The 21956-nt window shown below is 38.8% G+C and overlaps 1 protein-coding gene across 3 annotated transcripts in view; it reads right to left on the minus strand.

Moving 5' to 3' along the window:
- The window catches only part of LOC126236572 (tRNA N6-adenosine threonylcarbamoyltransferase, mitochondrial), a 131822-nt gene extending 127147 nt beyond the window's left edge, over window positions 1–4675 (minus strand). For all 3 annotated transcript variants that reach the window (XM_049945982.1, XM_049945981.1, XM_049945983.1), the window contains exon 1: window positions 4360–4675. In XM_049945982.1, the coding sequence (XP_049801939.1) occupies window positions 4360–4586 (227 nt within the window). In that variant the 5' untranslated portion in view covers window positions 4587–4675. The remainder of the gene's footprint in view (window positions 1–4359) is intronic.
- Between the last annotated feature and the right edge of the window lie 17281 nt (window positions 4676–21956).

The raw sequence follows: 21956 nt of genomic DNA on the forward strand, positions 1-21956 counted from the left end.
CCTTGAACCATTTTCAAAGACTGTTGAGGAATGATAGCTTGCCCCCAATATTTTCCAAAAAAAAGGCTTGGTGGTAATGAATGTGCCCCATCAGTGCCAGTGCATTCCAGGTAGTGGGGAAAGTGTTTCACCTGAAGCCAGCAAGCCCGGCCGACCTCCCAGCATGTAGCCAGGGAAGGGGAGGCTACATAGTCATAAGAAGCAGCATTAAATGATCCATTACCAACTGAAGAGAGGGCTGTACAATAACGCCCAGTTTTATTGGAGCTTAACATATTTCATACGCAAAGCATCCTCCCTAAAACTGTCCACTCCCATCTGTCAGCACCACCCACCTACAGCAAGGCTATCTGGCATAGCGGCCATTTCTGGGAGTTCCAATGCTCCACAATAACAAGCAACCAGCGCTAGGCATACACAGTGAGGCAAGAGCTTAGGTATCAGAAAGATGATCCCTATTTCGTCAGGGGGCTCAGCCAGATGGGTACATTACAGCTCCACCACCCACACTGGCTACACCTTCTGGTGACCCAGCAGGGTGGGGGAGGTTATGGCAGGGAAGGAAGAAGGGAGGGTGAGGAATCCACACTGTAGATGCTAGGGAGGAAGTTCATCCCCAAATGGCTCACACTACAGAGAGGAAATTTAGAAGTGGAGGTCAGTCTTAAAAGTGGGATCAAAAATGCCGAAATGGAAGGATAAAAAGGAAAAGGCAAGGGGAACAAGAACCAGAAGGAATATAAAAAACCAGGAGGACAGCCACATCGACATAAGTAGGAAAACCGAGAGAAGGGAAGGAGGGGACAGCAGGAAAATGGCGAGGACAGGGAGGGTACGGGGAAGGAAATGCAGCCCAGGAAGAAAGAATGGGCAGCAATAGCTTCGGTCCTGTGTGCACCACACACAAACTCATGAAAACCATCAGCCCCATGGGGGGTTCTCTCAGAAGACGACTGATCTACCACTGTTGTACTTCAATGACAAGAGTACATAAAAAGAGGGTATATGCCAGCTGTCTGAGACCTCTATGTACAGTATCTGCCTTCAAGTTTGCATCCCTGTGATACAAACTAGCCTCCTGTCCCTCCTTACAACCTCAGGGCATTCACAAGGACTAACATCTCAATCCACAGAGTTCATTACCCCATCCAAACCACACTCCCCCACCTTTTACCTCCCTCCTAAGATCCACAAACCCAATCACCATGTCACCCCATAGGTGGTAGCTTCAGAGCACCCACCGAATGTGTACCTACATTAGTTGATCAACACCTACAACCTATGGCACAATGACTTCCCTGCTATATTAACCCTTTCACAATGGTGCCGTGATTGTTGTGTCGTGCACTGTGGATGAGCACCAGTACTGCCTGGCTGTGCCTGCTGTACGCTGCATTTTTCGCACTCCCTGCAGTGCCACTCTGTCCTGCTTTTACACTAATAGTGTTATCGCAATTATTGGACTTTATACTACACACTTATTCAGGAAAATATTTATGCAAATCACACCAGTTTCTCAGAACTCCACAGCTGTGAACTGATATTACATGTCCCTGGTTCTCGCCACAGACCAAGCCTTATCTTACATTAATTTCTTCAGTCTCAAAATTTCATCTTAGTAGCTATTCCTTTCTTCACTACCTTTCAGTTCACAATATGTTTTGTTTTCTGACATGTCTATTTACCACCCCCCCCCCCCCACACACACACACAAACAAACACATGCAATGCACTTAGCATTCTGCTCTTATTAACTCATCCACAATGTTTTGACAGTAATCTCTGTCTTCAATAATACCTTCCACTTTTAAACTCTCAGGTTTTCAAAACATATCCAGTGCAGTCCCTAATTTCTCATCAACTCTGGTAAGCCTCCCCTGACCCTGGGTTATGGGAAACTTTTCCAAACTCTTCCCATTTTCTACACCTCACCAGTCCTTTTCTTTCACCCCTTTCCCTTACATTTCAACCCTTCTGCTAGGAGAGTGAGCGACTGGCTCCAAAAGCTTGCAAATTTCAGTATCGTTACAGGTCTTCTCTTGCAGCCATTTGGTGAGAACTCTGTTTTATGCATCCAATTACATTATACAACCAGTAGTAAATTACGCTTGATTAGGCAGTAATCAAAAGTAGTCCCAGATTTAAAACAATTCACTGTACAACAATTTTACTGTTATATTTAGCTTGTCCTCTCCCGAAAAACCTCAGTCTCCTGCGCTTGTCCCGTTAGTTTGATTGTATTTTAGGAGGGAGGTGTTATTGTCTTATTTACATGTATTTTCGTGTTTGTTGCCGTGTGTACGTAGTGACATCATTGGCGCCATATTGGAGATGCTTAGAATAGCCATTTCTGCCATATTGATGACATCATGGGTCAACGCAGATGGATGGAATTGGACACTTCTGTAATCCCCTAATTAATTACAGTAAAGAGATACGGGGCTGTGTTGCTAACAACATATTAACAGAATGTTAACCCTGCAGTAACGGAGAACCAGGATTATCGATGAACTAGAGTACAGAGACTCCGTAAGGAGTATTATATCTTCACAAATTAATGACATTTTTTTGTGACGCATCGAAACAAAAGAACCAAATGCTCTGAAATTCACAATACAAGAAAGAAAGGTTACTAATGTGGACAAAGAAGTAAATTAAAATCAACAGACCCTAGACTGCACATTAAAGGACAGAAATGGTACAACAAATTGTCAACATCAGTAAGGTGTCACAAAGAGAACTCAATCAAAGTGAAACTGAAATTTTCTTTTGACTAATAAGTATTTTTATTCTATGAAAAGATATTAATGTTAAACTAAACTGAAATCTTTGTCTACATACGTGTGTCAAATCTAAAAAATTATATTAATTATGATGTAACACCCAATTTTGAGGCCTTATTAAGCACACTGACATTTGTATCAAGCAGCCTATATTTAATCCTTTAGAGATGTATCTATTCTGAGTCTGTATAAAACGTAAAAAATTACTGTGACATCGGCAAAAGTTGTCAGTTGGTGGCTCCTGCAAAAGAAAAATAAAGGCCTACACTCTCTAAAGTTCTGAAGGTAGCAGCAATAAAATACGGGGAGTGAGAGTTTATCTATGACTTTTGCAGAAAACACACCCTAGTTATAGAGTCAAAGGTCATGAACAGAAAGCAGTCATTGAAGTAGGAGTGAGACTGTAGTGTAGCCCATCTCCCAGGTTATTCAAGCAGAAAAAGAAACCAATGCAAAATATGGAGAAAGAATTAAAGTTCAGAGAGAAGAAATAAAGTCTATAACCTTTGCTAATGACACTCTAATTCTGTCAGACACATCAAAGGACTTGGAAGTGCAATTAAATAGAATAGATATGGTAGTGTCCTGACAATAGGTTATAATGCAAGTATCAATGAAAGTAAAACACAAACAATGAAATGCAGTCCAATCACATCAAGCAAAGAGGAGAAAATTAGATTAGGAAATGAGACACTAAAAGTTAATAGATGAGTTTTGCTATTTGGCAGCAAAATAATTATGTCTGTAGCAAAGAGTATATAAACTGCAGATGACAATGACAAGGAAAGTGTTTCTGAAAAATAAAAACATTTTAATATCTACAACAGATTTAGATGTTTGGAAATGTTATCTGAAGGCATTTGACTGGAAGAGACACATACATTATATGCACTGTCGATATTCAAGAAGAGAATAGAAACTTCTGAAATGTGTTACTACAGAACAATGCTGAAAATTATATGGGTAGATCAAATAAATAATATACAGGCACTGGATTGATTTGGAAAGCGAAGAATATTTTGGCAAAGATCGACAGAACGAAGGAAATGGTTGATAGTGAACATCCTGGAGCATCAAGGAATAGTCAATTTTGTTTTCACAGGTAGTGCACGAGGCAAAAATTTTAGAGACAGGCCATCTAGATGAAGTTTCATGGGATTTTTGCTGGTAAGCGGACTTTACTAAAGTACGCAAGTTCCAGAGGTTATAGGTTGCAGTAGCTTGGTAGATACAAAGACGCTTGCGCGTTAAGTACCGCAGGACAACTCACAAAAAATGTGAGGGATAGCTGAGGATATATCAAATCGCCTTCAAGTTTTGACACGGGATATATTAGCGTCAACAAACTGCGGCATTTCGTCCGATAATATCACATTCTCAACTGCACATGAATTTCATGTAAGTTAGATGGCCTATTACAACCATATGACCACTTAAGATTAGATAGTAGTAGAAGTTTGAACGATGTAATTATAATTTGTGTTTACCGAAAATTGCAGAGAAACAGGCTTAGACAGCGAGTGGCACACTTTTAAATAACAGAACGCACTTTCTTATAGAATGATAAATAACATACTCGAGGTGCACTTGTTGCTGGGAATGCAAGGCTTCACCGAGAATTTTTCCTTTATTATCAACAATTGCACACCCCGTATCGTCGCAACTCGTCTCGATCCCTAAGACAAAGCATCTCTCTCTTGTCGGAAATGCAGGCTGTGAGGAAAAATTGCAAACAAAATTCCTTGGATGTTTTTGAATTTCATATTTTATGCTCCGAAAAACTGAACTTGGAATGCGAGGCATCTTTTCGCAAAATTTTCTCAGTTTTGTTTCACTGTCATCGCACTTCCTCTCACACACGCAACAGACTAGCAGACGCCACACACTTCACACCAAACACCAAACACCAAAGTACTTTGAAAGTTAACGCTACACCACGGCCAGAGAGGCAGCCGTGGCTACCAACGAGTTAAAAATTTTAAAATTTTAACTCGTTGGTGGCTACACATATTCCTTATCGACGATTGACCATGTTAAGGTCGTTTCGCACTGGGCGTCACGAAATTGAACGAAATGTCAAAACATTACAAAATACTGTACATTTGAAATGACGGCATTCACATAGTCCCTAAACGAAGTGCCACGGAAAGAAACGCCAAGAATTCCCGGGAAGAACGTTTCGATACTGACGTAAGTGAGGGTGAGTGACGTCGTTTCAACATACGTGGGAGGAGAAATGATATATGGGATCACCCAAGGCTCAGTGGTAGGTCCACTGTTGTTCGTCATCTACACCATCGGCAAAAAAATTGCAACACTAAAAAGGAGTTCTGCTGCATAAACGAAACTTGGTTGGCGTGTTTCTACATCTCAAAAATAATTTATATTCAGATTTCGCTCAAGTCGCGTAAGACCGTCGATCGTGGCGCCACTATGAGGAAGAAATTCATTTTTGCTTCAAAAACACGCTGTAACGGTCGCGAGCGTTAGTTACCTTTGAGATTGGGCGTTTTGAGTTGATGTTAGTCAAGTATACCTTTAAGTCGACAAAAGTGTTATTATCAACATCTCACTGAGTTTAAAAGAGGTCGTGTAAAAGTGTTACAAGAAGTTGGAAGTTCCTTCTGCGATACTGCAAAAAGACTTGACAGGATTTTAACTACTGTACACAACTACTGGCAGTGGTGGTCACAAGAATGTACAGTCGCAAGAAGACAAGGTTCCGGATGGTCACATGGCTCTACTCAGAGGGAAGAGCATCATGTTTGACGAATGGCTCTGGTGCATTGTACTGCATCTGCAGCAGCAATTTGAGAAGCAGCAGTCACTATACTGACACAACAAACTGTTACATATTGGTTGCTTCAAGGACGGCTCCGAGCCTGATGCCCTGTAGTGGTCATTCTACTTTTCCCAAACCACTGCCATTTGCGACTTCAGTAGTGTCAAATCAGAGGGGAGGGTGGAGGTCTGTTGTTTTCTGATAAAAGATTGTTCTGTCTAGGTCCCAGTGATGGCAGCATGTAGGTTGGAATCAGGCCAGTTGAGGGCCTGCAACTAACTCTGCGAGACACACTGGACCTATACCTGGAGTTATGGTCTGGGGTGTGATTTCGTATAACAGCAGGAGCACTCTTGACGGTATCCCGAGCACCCTGACTGCAAGTTTATATGTCAGTTTGGTGATTCAACCAGTTGTGCTGCCATTTATGAACAGCATTCCAGGGGGTGTTTTCCAACAGGATAACGCTCTTCCTCATACCGCTGATGTGATCCAACATAATCTACAAAAAGTCGATATGTTGTCTGCACCTGCTTGATCAGCAAATCTGTCTCCAATAAAATACATATTGGACGTCATCGGAAGAGAACTCCAGCATCATCAACAAACAGCATTAATTGTTCCTGTCTTGACCGACCATGTCCAACAGGCACGCAACTCCATCCCACAAACTGACAATCAGAAGCTGTAAAACACAATCCATGCACGTTTGCATGCTTGAAATCAATATTCTGGCAGTTACACCAGTTATTGATATATCAGCATTTCATATTTGCAATGTCTTATCTTGTACTTACATTAATCTGTATTCTTGCAATGTTAATCACTTAAATATGTTCCCTAGACAAGTGTATTTCCAAAATGTCAGTACTCTACAGTAATTACGTTTCGGTGTTGTAATTATTCTCTATTAGTGTATGCAAACGATCTTCCTTCTAATATACAACAAGCAGGATTAGCTCTCATTGTAGAAGACACTAGTATTGTAATCAATCGAAACATACATACGGAAACAGTATCATTGACTGGTTTTCTGCAAATAGACGCACCCTCAACTTTAAAAAGACACAACATATTCAGTTCTGCACTTCTAGGAGTACTGCAAAAATGACAGGTGCAAGACATTACGAGGAAATAATAAATAGGGTGGAAACTTCAAAATAATCTTAGGTGTCCATATTGATGATAATCTAAACTGGAAAAGGTACATTTTGGAAAACCTAAAACAACTTATTTCATTCACATTTGCACTTGGAATCACTGCAAATTTTGGGGAGTAACAAATCAGTATGTTGACCTGTTTTGCATATTTTCATTTGGTAATGTCGTATGGAAGAATAGTCTGGGATAGCTCATCTTTAAGAAAGAAAGTCTCTATTGCCCAAAAACATGTTGTAAGAATAATATGTGGTGCTTATCCATGATCATCTTGTAGGCATCTGTTTAAGGAGCTGGGCATTCTGACTACCACTTCAAAGAACATTTATTCCCTCATGTAGTTTGTTGTAAATAATCCACTGCAGTTCAAAATGAATAACGATGTACACAACAATAATACCTGAATGAAAAATGACATTGATTACTCCATGTTAAGTTTGTCCTTAGCACAAAAATGGATGGTCAATGATGCAGCTAAAATTTTTGATATATTGTCAACTGATATTGAATGTCTAACAGACAGCAAAGTAAAATTTGAAAACAAGCTGAATTCTTCTTGACGATTCCTATTCTGTGGAGGAATTTCTATTATTATAATGTGTAAAAGATGTGAGATATAACTCATATATGTATAATAAGTAAACTTATAATGTTCAGAACGTAATCATATTTACAAATTAATTTCCGATGTGAATGTAAATGATTCATTCCACATCATTATGATGTATCATATAAATGATCCATGGAACATGAAACTAACTAACTCACATAGTAGTCACTCAAAGACTAGACCACACACAATGATCCATCTGTGCAAATATTCGTGCATGCAAGAAATCGCAACAAATATAGTGTGTCCATACGACACAATTTTTATTTACTGCAGACCTGTCATCTGTCGCTCTAGGCACGAACTTTCAGTGACAAGCACATGAAGCTATCTTATCACAAATGTTTCACTTCAGAATACTGTCGTTTAATACATGAAATTCTGTTGTGATCTGTGTTCGTTACTAGCCTTATGAACATGATGTATCATAGAAGCAAATGATCAAGACACTGCCTGCTTAAGCAATTGCAGTTTTTGCATATTCATGTTCTCTGTGAGTTGCATGAAAAACCACATGACTTGGTGAAATTATTTGTAAATAGACAATGAGACATAAATTGATGTTCATAACTTCTCATTTAACATCACAAGTAATTTAACTAAACAAACGTTTGTTAGCAACACTGTGATTCCTGCCAACAGGAAGAAATTATGTTGTTGTTGTTGTTGTGGTCTTCAGTCCTGAGACTGGTTTGATGCAGCTCTCCATGCTACTCTATCCTGTGCAAGCTTCTTCATCTCCTAGTACCTACTGCAACCTACATCCTTCTGAATCTGCTTAGTGTATTCATCTCTTGGTCTCCCCCTACGATTTTTACCCTCCACGCTGCCCTCCAATACTAAATTGGTGATCCCTTGATGCCTCAGAACATGTCCTACCAACCGATCCCTTCTTCTTGTCAAGTTGTGCCACAAACTCCTCTTCTCCCCAATCCTATTCAGTACCTCCTCATTAGTTATGTGATCTACCCATCTAATTTTCAGCATTCTTCTGTAGCACCACATTTCGAAAGCTTCTATTCTCTTCTTGTCCAAACTATTTACCGTCCATGTTTCACTTCCATACATGGCTACACTCCATACAAATACTTTCAGCAATGAAGGAAGAAATTATAAGGATTAAGAATTTTCAACAACAATGTCCAGACAATCATTCAGCTATGTAATACCCAACACATGCGAATTCATGCACACTGTCGTGAAGAAGGATATCATGAAGAAAAGTAAAGCATCTGGGTTATGTAACGTATTAACTGGGACAAATTACAGATAATACGATTTCGTTTTTAGACGGGTTTTGATCTCCATATACCGTATTCCAATAATTTATAGAAATTGCCAATGACGGGCTTTACATTTTCTTTCTGAGTATTTGGGGATTTTCAGTTCCTTGCTTGAAGACCACCAACAACCTGTTATAAATCTGTGCACTAGAATGTAACATTCAATTCTGAACTCTAGATAGGGATTCACAAAATGTGGAATGTTTCACTTTTAATATTGCGATAAGCAATTCTACATTTACCTGTAACTCGCGGTTTTTATGAACCACATATTCCATTAGGGACTATATGAATCCCTGTGCCCTGAAGACATTGCTGCAAAGTGTTCTTTATCAGCTTCACACATTGTTCTTACTGCACTCTTCTCTAGAATAAACACTTTCTTAAAAATTTTATCTACAGTACGTCAAAATATTATGGTGTAGGTCAGTATTGAGTAAAAGTAAGGTCAAGATGATGAGAGAGACTTCTAAGTGCAAAAAAGACAAAATTAACAATTTTGGTTAAGTTTGCAATGATGTGGCTTCTTAAAATTACAGTTTCTCTGTTTGCCATAGATTCAACTGCTCTTTTTTTCTATTAAAGAATTATTAGCAGTTGCCTAGTCACCTAGATCGCTGTAATCCTTGGTCTTAACTTTCCACAAACATATGTGACTACCATATCTACACTAACAATAACACTGTAAAACCATTGTGTCTGTTTGTTTGTCTCTAAACACTTTAATCTCCAAACCTACTAGATGCAGTTTCATGGGGTTTTTGCAGGTAACCTGAGTATGGGTTTGAGCACTGTATACGCTTCATTTCATCAAAATCAGGTCAGAAGAATATATCCATACGTATTATAAAAGAGTACACATGTACAGTCCACATTTTCTCCAAAACCAGACTTTTTACACATATCGTTTACTGGCTGGAAGGAATCGCTAGGTGATGAGGGGCGGGGGGGGGGGGGGGGGGGAAGGGACAAGAACCACCCACCTAGCAAAGGGATTAAGGTGAAGGTGAAGAGGAAGTGTAGGCAATGACGTGCAAATACCGAATTTTCATTCATCCAGTGTTTGAGAACAAAAGTAATTAGTGACGTGCAACAAACTTTACATAAATTTGAAACCTTTTATCTCTTACCATATTTTCGCTGCACTTTTTCACATCAGGCATGACACTTAGATTTAGGATAAAGAGGAATGTTCGATATGAGTGGTCAATTTTGGCAAGTGATGCAGGAAATAAGCGAAAAACGCCATAAAATAATGTGCCAAATGTACATCACATAAGTGTCCATTTTGTGATTGTAATAAAGAGATAATTTTAAAACTGTATCAGCCACAGCAAAAACAGTTGTATATGATTGATTGACTATTCATACAATAAGTAGATTTTTTTAACACAGGTGTTAAAATTATTAAATATAAAACCGAATGAAAAGCCCTTTGTAGGTATATTTATTCAAGTCAATAACAGGCCCACACAAACGGTTTCGCAACCTTTAAGTTGCATCTTCTGGTGCATGTAAATGCTATGTTACAAGGTGTGGAGGAGTAGTTACAAAATGCCATAGAGTGACTGTTGGCATGACTAGGCGTAGTGCTCAGCTCTCCTCAATTGAAAAAAAACTAAAAAAAACTTTCAACAACTTAGATCACATAAAATACTTCTTTATTTAAGACAACTGGTTTTGACACACTATGCGCTCATCTTCAGATCTTAAAAATCTTTTTGTTGTATAATTTGTGAATTAAACGTTGAAACCTCATGCCAAGTTGTCAAGTGGATAAAATTCAGCTCATTATGAAAGGTTTGTCGTAACTAAGGTATTTAGAAACACAAAGCAGCGAAAGGCCATGTCTATATGTATCTGTGATCTATGCTGTTGAATGTGTTTAAGGAAGTAGAACAGATTGCGCCTTCAATACTCTCAAAATGAGAAAATTTAATTGATAAAAACCATTATCAATTGATTAAAAACATTTTCTATGATGAACGTCTGTATTAAAAGCACAAAAAACTAAGCCATGAGCATCCCGTGTGTTGTCGAAATATGTGCTATGGCTGCCATCCGAGTACCCAGCTGTCAGCCAGGCAAATACTTCGAAAACATTACATTGTGAGCTGCTGTTGGTGACAAATACACGTGAGTGTGTTGCCTTTTGGACTCAGTACTTCCCTGGATAACATCTGTGAGGCGCATTGTGTGTTGCTTTACATGGGCCAACAAGAACATATTTTAATCAGTAAAGTGATGACAGTTCATTATTTTAACACAGGTATAATATTCATCACAGATGATGGGTTTTTATCAGCTAATGACGGTTTTTTATCAGTTGAGGGGGACTGAGAACTTTGCCTGGCCACGTCAACAATTACTCTGTGGCATTCTGTAACAACTCCCACACAATACGACATAGCATTTATATAAACTGGAAGGTGCAACTTAAAAGTTTCTAAATCGGTTGTGTGGGTCTATGACTAACCTGAATAAATACAGCTACAGCAGTCTATGGGACTTTTCATTCACTTCTATGTTTAATAATTTTAACACCTATATTAAAAACCTGTTTACTGTATGAATTGTCAATCAGTCATGTGTAACAAAGCGAAGCAGTTTATAGTAAGAAAATCTGCCACATCGTGAAACAGATACTTCGAGTTACAATCATTGTAGCGAGAGAAATAATTATTAGAAGGAGAAAAGAATCGAGTATCGTGAAAACACACTCTCCCGCTGTAATGGACGTCAGAATATACAGCATGAAATGAAAAGAGATGTCTCTGGTAAAAGTGGAAACCATTCAAAAATACATTTCAGTTATCAAAATAAGATTTCAGTACGAATTTTACAAATACTGTAGATGAATTGTTCAGCACAAAATTGAGTTATAACTGACAGCTATGAATACTGGAGAAACTATCAGAGTAAGACAAGCACAATAATTTTCTCAAAATACGTTTCATGTAACTGAAAAAAACGTGCTACGAAAAGAAAGATGTCAAACCCATCACATGAAAGGAGGAAACTAGAAGTGTTCTTACAGTCTCGTGGTTCTTTTGTTAATAACAGCTCCCACGATGAATGAGGGGAAGACAATACAACAAATCAGTCATATATATAGAGACAATCAGAATCTCTCGAATTTACTAATAAATGTAGCTTACATTATATTTGGTAATGGTGAAATATTTCCAACAAAGTAAACATCATAGATCAAGACATATTCCGAACTAATAGCTAAATATAAATTACAACAACAAACTGAATACCTTCAGTCATCAGTATGTCTACCTTAAGCAAAGACAATAGCTTACTCATTTGTAAATAACATCAGCTGGCACTTTGTACTATTAACACATAATTTAACCACATTTTCTAAATATTCGACAAAATCACAAATACAAATATGTTATTGCTAAAAAGATCTTATACCTTGACATATGATACAATTCAACCAAACAATTGTACACTTGTATTGGCTTTCGTCTCCTACAACAACCGGTTACGAAATTTTCACACTCCACCTAACACAGCCACCTTTTACACTCTCACATTCGCTGGATTCACCAAGTCACAATCAAACTGTTGCATTCCAACTTAACCTAGACGACAGGCTACAGTACACATCTGTCACTCACCACAGACAGCTTTTTCCCTGTCACATTAGTTTTTTCATCCAACACACTACCAAACTATTGTATCCCAATCTCATCTAGACCTCGGGCTATGCAACAGATCAGTCTGTCATCACAGACAGCTTTTCCACTATCATATTCATTGATTTCGCTACCTCACAGTCAAACTGTTGCATCCCAACCTAACCTAGAACTCAGACTACTCTACAGATCTGTCTGTCACTACCAACAGGCTTTTCCCTTTCACATTCCTTGGCTTTGCCTAGTCCCAACCACGCCGTTCAATGCCACTGTAACCGAGACCTATGGCTACGCTATGCTGCAATCTGTTCACTTAGAGAGCGTTTTGCTTTCACATTGGTTGGCTTCGCCAACTCCCAACGAAATTGTTGCCTCCCAAACTAATCTGGATATCAGGCTAGGATACAGGATATAATAGAAACGTCATGATTCTGCAATAGCAGATAATAAATAGAAGTCCATCCAGTCATTGGGAGTTATCTATGAGGGTGTCATCACTATCAAAATTCTGCATTTTATACAAATTACTTCTTATCAGACTGCCACAACACCAAATTTTCAGTAATTTTACCTGTTCCCATAACTGCTGCAACATAAAAAGCATCAATGTGCCAGAAACTTGTATATCGATGACAGAAAGGCAAGGACGCAGTAGCTGCGCGGGACTGGCCGAGCGGTCTCGAGCACTGCAGTCATGGACTGTGCGGCTGGTCCAGGCGGAGGGTCGAGTCCTCCCTCAGACATGGGAGTGTGTGTTTGTCCTTAGGATAATCTAGGTTAAGTAGTGTGTAAGCTTAGGGACTGATGACCTTAGCAGTTAACTCCCATAAGATTTCACACACATTTGAAAGACGCTGTAAAACTAGAAAATTAAGGGACACCCATAAAACCCGAATAATTCATAACAGTTTGCCACCAACACAAGCTTCCACAGTTCAGAATAAATCATTAAAAATATTTTACCGTATGAAGTGACATATGTATCACTAAGAGGAACCTCAATAGGCTGTAATGCAGATACTGAAGAAAGGGACTTCTACACGATGCATGCAATTCGTCCATCATCGGAAAACAAATTCGCTGTTGTACAAAACAAAAAGTACCGTAGTTCAAACAGATCCCAAAACAACTGCTTGAACATAAAAAATCCAATACTGTTATCGTCTTTATATCAAAAATACAAAGGCCAAATGCAGCAAAACTAGAAAATTAATGATGGCACATCCTTTAATTGAGAGTAATTCAAATTAGCCTGCCACCAAAACCTCATGTTACATTTCAGAATAAAACATTAATACTATTTAACTAAACAAATTGCTAGCTATATCAATAAGAGAAACGCCGATATGCTGAAATCGCAAAAACTGAAGAAAGGGCACAAAATGAGTAATTCATGTGCGTCTGTTACTACAAATAAAATTAGTATTTTGTAAGAGTTAAGTAGTATCAGCCTGTAGCCAATAAAAATAGTTTGGATGTATTCATCAATATCTATTTCGATAAAAATCATTGAAGTATACCCATAAACTACAGAAATACCGAGGAGGAACATTTATTTACACAATATACGCTAGTATCCGGCCAATCGAGTATATGTAGAAATAACATGCGTAATCCATATTTTACAACTAACAGCTTGTGAACAAGAGTAGCATGTGAACGGCCTTAAGTAAAATTTAGCCCAGATTTAAAAAAAGTAGCCCAGATTAACAATTTAGTTTCTTTGTAAATCCAGGATGTTACAATCGGTAGACTGTACGGCTACACAGATACACTATTCAAAATAAGCATGTTTCTACACAGAAATTGTATTCAAAATGAGCTCCAAAATTGACATCACAACAGCCACGACGTCAAAGCCTCATATCCAATATTTCTCTAGACTCTAGGTTACTTTTCTTACAGCCCCTTTCTGCAGTTTGAACATTGTGTTCATATTTCGTGCATCCGTTCTCCAGAAAAGAATTCCGCAGCTAATAATTGAGTGTACATATGACTAAAAGATACTGGCTGTTACACACTGATGACAGGACGCTAACGGCATAGCTTATGATGATATTGTGTTTGCAAGTATCTTTGCATCTTCATAACATGTAAATTGTGAATCAGTATTATTTGTAGAAATTCTGCATTTGTTATGCACGCTATAGAGGTGCCATCTATATTTAATTGTATAGTGTCATTTTCCCTCTTCAACAAATTTGTTTTCTTTGTGTTCAATGTCATTTTATTGCTTATTGACCAATTGTTAACTTTCTTGAGGGCTTCATTTGCTTTCTCAGCAAGGAGTTGTCTCGTTTTCTCATTGACTAAAATACTACTGCCATCAGCAAAGAGAATTTTCTTACCCCGTCTGCTGGGTATGATCAGAACCAATCATTAGCTACACCTCTTATTCCTAATGCTTCTAGCTTATTTAGTAGAATCTTATGGCCAACAGCATCAGACGCCTTAGGAAGATCTAAAATTATACATGTGACACACGCTATGTCAAGAGCATCAAGTACCACTTTTGTGGCTGATTCCATAGTTCTACCACTTCAAAAACCAAACTGTGAATATCTTAAAAGGTCGTATTTATTGAAGTAACTCATTAATCTGTCTTTCATAATTAATTCAGTTATTTTTTAGAATGATGGCAGCACGGAAATGTTCCATTAATTTTCATTGACTCCTGCATTACCTTTCCGTAGCAGAGCTACAGCTCTTGCCCCTTAAATGTTCTCGAAAGTTCCCCCATTTGAAGGTGCGATTCCGAACACGGCGACAGCGACCGACCGCGGCTGCAGAAGACAGATGGCAACGTTGCCGCTTGCAGTCGGTGCATTGCGGAACGCAGTGACAGACATGCTATGCAGTTGCCGGGAACAACTGCGCGAGGCGAGATGTCTGTTAACACCACCGCTGTTATTGCGCTGTTGTTGGACGAGGAAGACGATGACATTTCATTGTTGCATTCCAGGAAAAGATGAAAGCTGGTAATGCCTTTATATAAAAGTAGAACTGCAGAAGATAGTTACACAGCACTGATAAAAAGACATTTGTTAGGTGATGAAAATATCTTCAGGAGCTACTGTCGTTTAAATAAAAGACAGTTTAATTTCGTGCTCAGTTTTATTAAAGATGACACGATGCTACAGTGCCTAAGAAAAGCAATAAGTGCAGAAGAAAAATTATATTTGACGCTGAGGTAAGTCCACAAAATGTTATACATTATTAGATTGTGCTGCAGTTCCAAGACTTTGTGAGAGAGTTGTGGAGGTTGAAGGGCTGTTGTTATCACTTGGCTGATGTGTTTTGCACTGTGCAGCCCTTATTTCATAATCAGAAACGAGCATACTAATTTTTCTTTTGGCTTCTGCCTTATAAACTGGAGGTAAACTCCTTACAACTCTGCTGATGTGACGGAAAAATAAGTCAATATCATCATCTTTGTGTTCCATAAACTTTTTTAGTAAATTCTGCCTAATTTCGTCCCTTTCTTTCCACATTTTTAATATTGTATCATCATTGCTACGAACTTTACTGCGTTTTCTTTTCCGTGCTGGCACATGACGTTCATCATTTGTTACCACAGATGTTTCACCACTATTTCCTATTGTATCTTCTTCCTGTGATGCCGAAAGGTCCAGTTGACGAGTTCGATCTCCACTGTCTTCTTGGCTTTCTTGTATTGTTGTCTGTGATGATGTCAATGTAATATTTGTTCCTCCAGATCTGTGTTGTGCAACACAGTCAAGGAACGATGGCTGTTTGTGGCTTTTTGTTTTTGAATTTTTTGAAGCAGCAGAGCCCGTTCCTAATTTGCTTTTCTTCTTGAACCTCTGGTAACCGTCCCTTACAAATTTCCACTTCTTCTTACAGTCATCACCTGTAAATGGGAAAAATATTAGCTGTGTGTTTTCGTTTCTTTCGGATTCTTGGCCACTGGCGAAAATTACCGGTCTTTATCATTTGTCTATCATATATCACCCTCTTACATATCAAGAGTTGTTAAAATGTTTTGAAGATATTAAGAATAAGGCTGGTGCCATGTTGTTGCCACCTTCTACTGAATCAGATTTCAGACGTATTGAAGAAGAATTTTGGCTTAAATGCAATATACCTAATTGTGTAGGTGCTATAGATGGAAAACATGTTCGCATAAGGGCACCAGATAAAAGTGGATCTCTGTTTTTTAATTACAAAGATTGTTTTTCAAATGTTCTTCTGGCTATTGTGGACGCAAATTGTAAATTCATTAGCGTTGATTTCAGCGCTTACAGAAATGTCCGATAACGGTATATTTCAGAAATCGGCTATGGGCAAGAAAATAGCCGCAAAGGAGTTTAATACACCTTCACCAAAATGTTTGCCAGGCACAAATGTAATATTACCACATTTCCTGATAGGAGACGAAGCGTTTGCTCTCAGTGTATGATGAAACCTTATTCCAGAAGAGTTGCTGCATCACATCGAGACAAACAGATCTATAATTATAGATTATTCCGTGCTCGTCGAGTGTCAGAAAACGCCTTTGGGCTATTAAGCCAAGTATTTAGGGTATTTATAGTCCTATTGCCATGGCGCCTGAAGTGGCTGACGACCTCGTTTTGTCGGCATGTTGTTTACACAATTTGCTACGAGACGGTTATCTTGAAGAAAATGGTATTCCATTTTATAGCTATAGTTTTAACGAAGCAACCAGCCAATAAACATGCATACCTTTTCTCGTTTTTGAGGATTTCTAAACAGCAGTGGATTTGAAATTAGAGACAAAGGGGCAGCAGTTAACAATGGGTTGTGACTAACAATGGATTGTAAATAATGATTTATGTAAGACGAAACATATATACTGTTGCCTTTTTAACATCTTCATACAATAATTGTTAGTGCACATACGGATCTATTTGTTAGTAAACAAGTTGTTGAATATATGTACTTGTTTTATTTAACTCTTGTGCTATAGCTTTCCAGACATCTTTCACTAAAACATTTCTGTATTCTTCATGCTCTGCATCATAAATTACAGAATATTTCGCCACAATGTTAATTAACTTTTCTTCATCGGAATCCGAAAAACTCATTTTCACTGAATTGGGTATGTTCGGCCAGTAAAAGCAGTCTCCGGTTGCTATGCGGTTCGGCGGCAGCGGCACTACTGGTTCCTGACCGGATGTGCGGTCTGCCGCCAAAGCAGACGACGCTGCCGACGCGTTGGGCACGCCTCACATTGCAAACAATGGCAACCAGTAGTGCCGCCTGCAGCCGGTCGGTGTAGTCTGCGGTCTGCGGTCGTGTTCGGAATCGCACCTTCAAGGATTGAGAATGAGATTTTCACTCTGCAGCGGAGTGTGTGCTGATATGAAACTTCCTGGCAGATTAAAACTGTGTGCCCGACCGAGACTCGAACTCGGGACCTTTGCCTTTCGCGGGCAAGTGCTCTACCAACTGAGCTACCGAAGCACTACTCACGCCCGTTGCGGAGACATGGCTTAGCCACAGCCTGGGGGATGTTTCCAGAATGAGATTTTCACTCCTTTCTTTCAGGAGTGCTAGTTCTGCAGGTTTCGCAGGAGAGCTTCTGTAAAGTTTGGAAGGTAGGAGACGAGATACTGGCGGAAGTAAAGCTGTGAGACTGGGCGTAAGTTGTGCTTCGGTAGCTCAGTTGGTAGAGCACTTGCCCGTGAAAGGCAAAGGTCCCGAGTTCGAGTCTCGGTAGGGCACACAGTTTTAATCTGCCAGGAAGCTTCAAGGATTCGTTTATCACATTTGTTAAGGGAGCTTGTATACTATCTACTCATTGTTTCAGTACCTACATTGGTGCTTCATCTAAGCTTAATGAGTTTTTATTTTTTAGTTTTTCTTTTACGGTTTTACTGACTTCATGCACTGTAGTTAGTAGCAACGTCGTTGTACTTACAACACTTGAAAAATGCTATTTCACGTAATTTGCTAGGTGGTTTAGATCATGTATTACTTTATGCCCCTCTCTTACCTGTATGTTATTATGACGTTGTTTGTCTCTCCCTGATTCCTCTTTTATGACATCTCTGATTTCCTTTTATTATCTGCATTGTATGTTATTTTATCATTAAGTAACTTTTTTACAACAGTCAGCACCTTCCCCCCCCCCCCCCCCCCCTATGTCTTTGTACCTATGATGCAAATTTAAGAAATTTTTCATGGAAATGATGTGCTTAAGGGTTTGGGAGGACTTCATAAAACCAGCTGTTGTTTTGTGAGATGTTTGAACTGATGCATCTACTTTTGGAAATGTCTTTTCAAAGTTTAATTTACACAATGTTGAGAATTTATGGAATATCAGTTTTACATTGATTTGTCTATACACTTCATCTCAGCATTTTTTGGTTCTTTTGAAAAAATCTTTTATGTTGATTTCTGATAAATGTCTTCTGTAAGCCTGCAAATTAGGGAAATTTTGAACACCCAATTTTACTGTTATTACTTGGCAGAAATGGTCTGACAGATCACGATCTATTACAGCTACAATACAATTTTCCCTGTCCATATTTGTGGGCAGATGATCAGTTACTGACGCTGTCACTGTAGTAACTCTTTTTACACTATTGACCAACAAGGATAGGCCAAAACTCTGCAAAATATTGAAGGATTGTGCTACTAATCTCATTTATGATATTTGTGTTTAAGTTTGTGTCTCGACAAAAAATTATGTTGATTTTTGTACTTGAGATTTTGTCTATAACTTTTGTTAATTTGTCAAAAAAAGTGTCCACACTGCCACTGGGGTATTAATTAGCACATAATATAATTAATTTCTTGGCATTTTCATGCATATTTATTCAGTAGCAGACATTTCAATATGTTCGTCTTTACTTACTGGAGTAATCTCATATCTTGATTTGAAGTGTGTTGCTTTTCTAATATAAATGTATGGTACTCTGCTCTTTGAAGTAGCCCTACAATAAGAGTCTGTCCTTTCATAAATACCACAAATTGGATTTCTGTATCTCTAAACCAGGGTTCAGCAACACAAACTACTGTGCCACTCAAAGGTTGGAGCCCAACTTAAAATTGTTGTACTTTTTTTTATTGAAAGCATGGTTTGATGAAGAATTATTAAGTCTATGAAATGTCCCACGCTGCTTTTTCCAGTGTTTCTTTTTCTTTATGACATGTAACATGCATATCATCTGATGTGTTAAAATCTATATTGTGAGTTATTTTAAATTGCTGAAGATACTCTTTAGGCAGGGAAACCTGTTGTTTCGATTTATCCTAAAAAAAGATATACTTCTCCTATTTGTGGCAATAGGTATCTGGCCAAGCATGGCCCTGGATCTACCTACTATACCTTGATGAAGTAGCTGTACCAATGTTGTCTTCCCAGTCTTGTTTACATGTACCCTAGGCCTAGTGAAATCCCATCTATTGGTAGTGCCAACAGACACCAGAGTTGACTGCTATCACTACCCTCTCTAACGTCACATTAATCCACCTTACAGCTCCAGGGGGCGTGGCCCAACAAAATGTACATTGGTGTTGTGAGTCAGGGAAACTATCCTGCCCAGGTCACCATTTATGTCAAATGTCCTATCCCTCTCCAGCCTCGTTCCTTTCCCATTCACTATTACTACATGCTCCTCTTTTGAAAAATCCTTATATAAAAACCCTAAGTCGCCTATCATTTGACTTAGCTCTGCATTTGATTTGAAAATGCTAGTGGCCTGGTATACTGCCCCCAAACTTTACTCTAAATGATGGACTACACCTCGCCTATGGCTACAACCTAACACAGCACTTTCTTCTTCCTAACACTTTCCACATTCCTAGGATACCTGACATCAGCTAAAGTGTGCCAGACATTTCCTGCTCACAGGTCTGCCCGAGGTTCTTGTCCACCTAACTCTGGCAGTGGCAGATACCCGTTTTTAATGTTGATAATAAAACTACCAGATCACGTTCCCTTTCTCCTCCCCCCCCCCTCCCTCCCTTGATCCTGATCAGTTCCTCCCTTGCTTCCTCCAACTGTACCTGCAGGGCACATATTTTCTTTTCGTGTTCCTCAGTTAAAATTTTCCTACTGCACACTGTGGAGTGTCAGGAAAGAGACCCTTCTGTTTTCCCGATGTTCTCTCTATTTCATATCCCCCACCCCTGGTGAAAATATCTCGTACAAGGTTGGAAACGAATCCCCTCCTCACTACCCAACAACAGCTCTCACATTTCTCACTTATGGTCAGTTTCGAAAGAAGATTGAAGTTTAACTTTTAGGAATGTAACAGCGTTGTCAAGCACGTGGGATATGCTCTATGCAAACTAAAGCGCTTTGCTCTGTTGCCCTGCTGCCGCTGTGGCCTCACACTTTTCATTTTTTGAGGTAAGTTGTCATTGTTGCCAACATATAGATATTTTGCCTAAAAAATCTTGTAATTGATTTGGTCTTCTGATGACTTTACTAGATGGTAAGTGACAATATCATCTGCAAACAATCTGAGAGATCTGATCAGATTGTCTCCCATATTATTTATGTCAATTAGTAATAGCAAAGGACCTATAAGTCTTCCTTGCAGAACGCCAGATAACAATTATGTTTTACTCAATGACTTTCTGTCAGTTACTATGAACTGTGACCTTTCTTGCAGGGAATCATGAATCCAGTCACACAAGTGAGAATATACTCAATGGGCCTGCAATTTGATTAAAAGCCATTTGTATGGAATGATATCAAAAGTCTTTTGCAAATCTAGAAATTTGGAATAAGTTTGAGTTCCTGTATCGATGGCACTCATAACTTCTTGAGAATAAAAAACTATTTTTGTTCCACAATAACGATATATTCTGAATTCGTTCTAACTGTGTGGTAACAGAACATTTTCATAACTAATTAAACATAACTCCAGAGCCTATGGTATCTTTCTCAGATTCTGTATACAATGTGCATCTCAGTTAGGCCTCTCTTTTAGACATAATATAATGTAGATTCCTGCAACAGAAAGCTTTGCCCTATTGTTGGAAGAAGCGCTCAACACATTCGTTTGCAATATAAGTAACACAAGTGATCTTGAAATTAATGACCTGCCAGAGAATATTGATAGTAACCTCAAAGTACCAAGTTATTTTCAAATAAAGTACTGTCTGAAAACAGCTGTACAAAATTCAGTCAACTCATACTAATTCCTAGGTACATTTATTGGTAGGTTTTTAAAATGAAGTGAACACACAGGCTCAATTGTAAGTAAAACAAATAGTAGACTTTGGTTTATTGGTAGCTTACTGGGAAAATGCAATGAGTCTACAAAGGAAATCACTTACAACACACTTGTGCCACCCATCCCAGAATACAAACAATTCAAAAATGAGATCGACAGCATTTGCAACATGGCTAAGCGCGGATGGCTAGAGGACAAATGTATGGATGTAGAAGCATGTATCACTAGGGGTAAGATAGATACTGCCTACAGGAAAACTAAAGAGACCTTTGGAGAAAAGAGAACCATCTTTATGAATATCAAGACCTCAGATGGAAACCCAGTTCTAAGCAAAGAAGGGAAAGCAGAAAGGTGGAAGGAGTATATCGTCGCTAGGCAATGAAAACCTCGTAACTCAAATTGGTCAAATTTTACAGGAGAAACAAAAAACTAATTATAGAAATCACATGGGGACCTGATTAGTCAAATGTTGTGGTTTCTGCTACACAATATGGATCGGGTCGTGGGTACATAAGAC

The sequence above is a fragment of the Schistocerca nitens genome, chromosome 2, assembly GCF_023898315.1.
Source record: "Schistocerca nitens isolate TAMUIC-IGC-003100 chromosome 2, iqSchNite1.1, whole genome shotgun sequence".
Taxonomy (NCBI): domain Eukaryota; kingdom Metazoa; phylum Arthropoda; class Insecta; order Orthoptera; family Acrididae; genus Schistocerca; species Schistocerca nitens.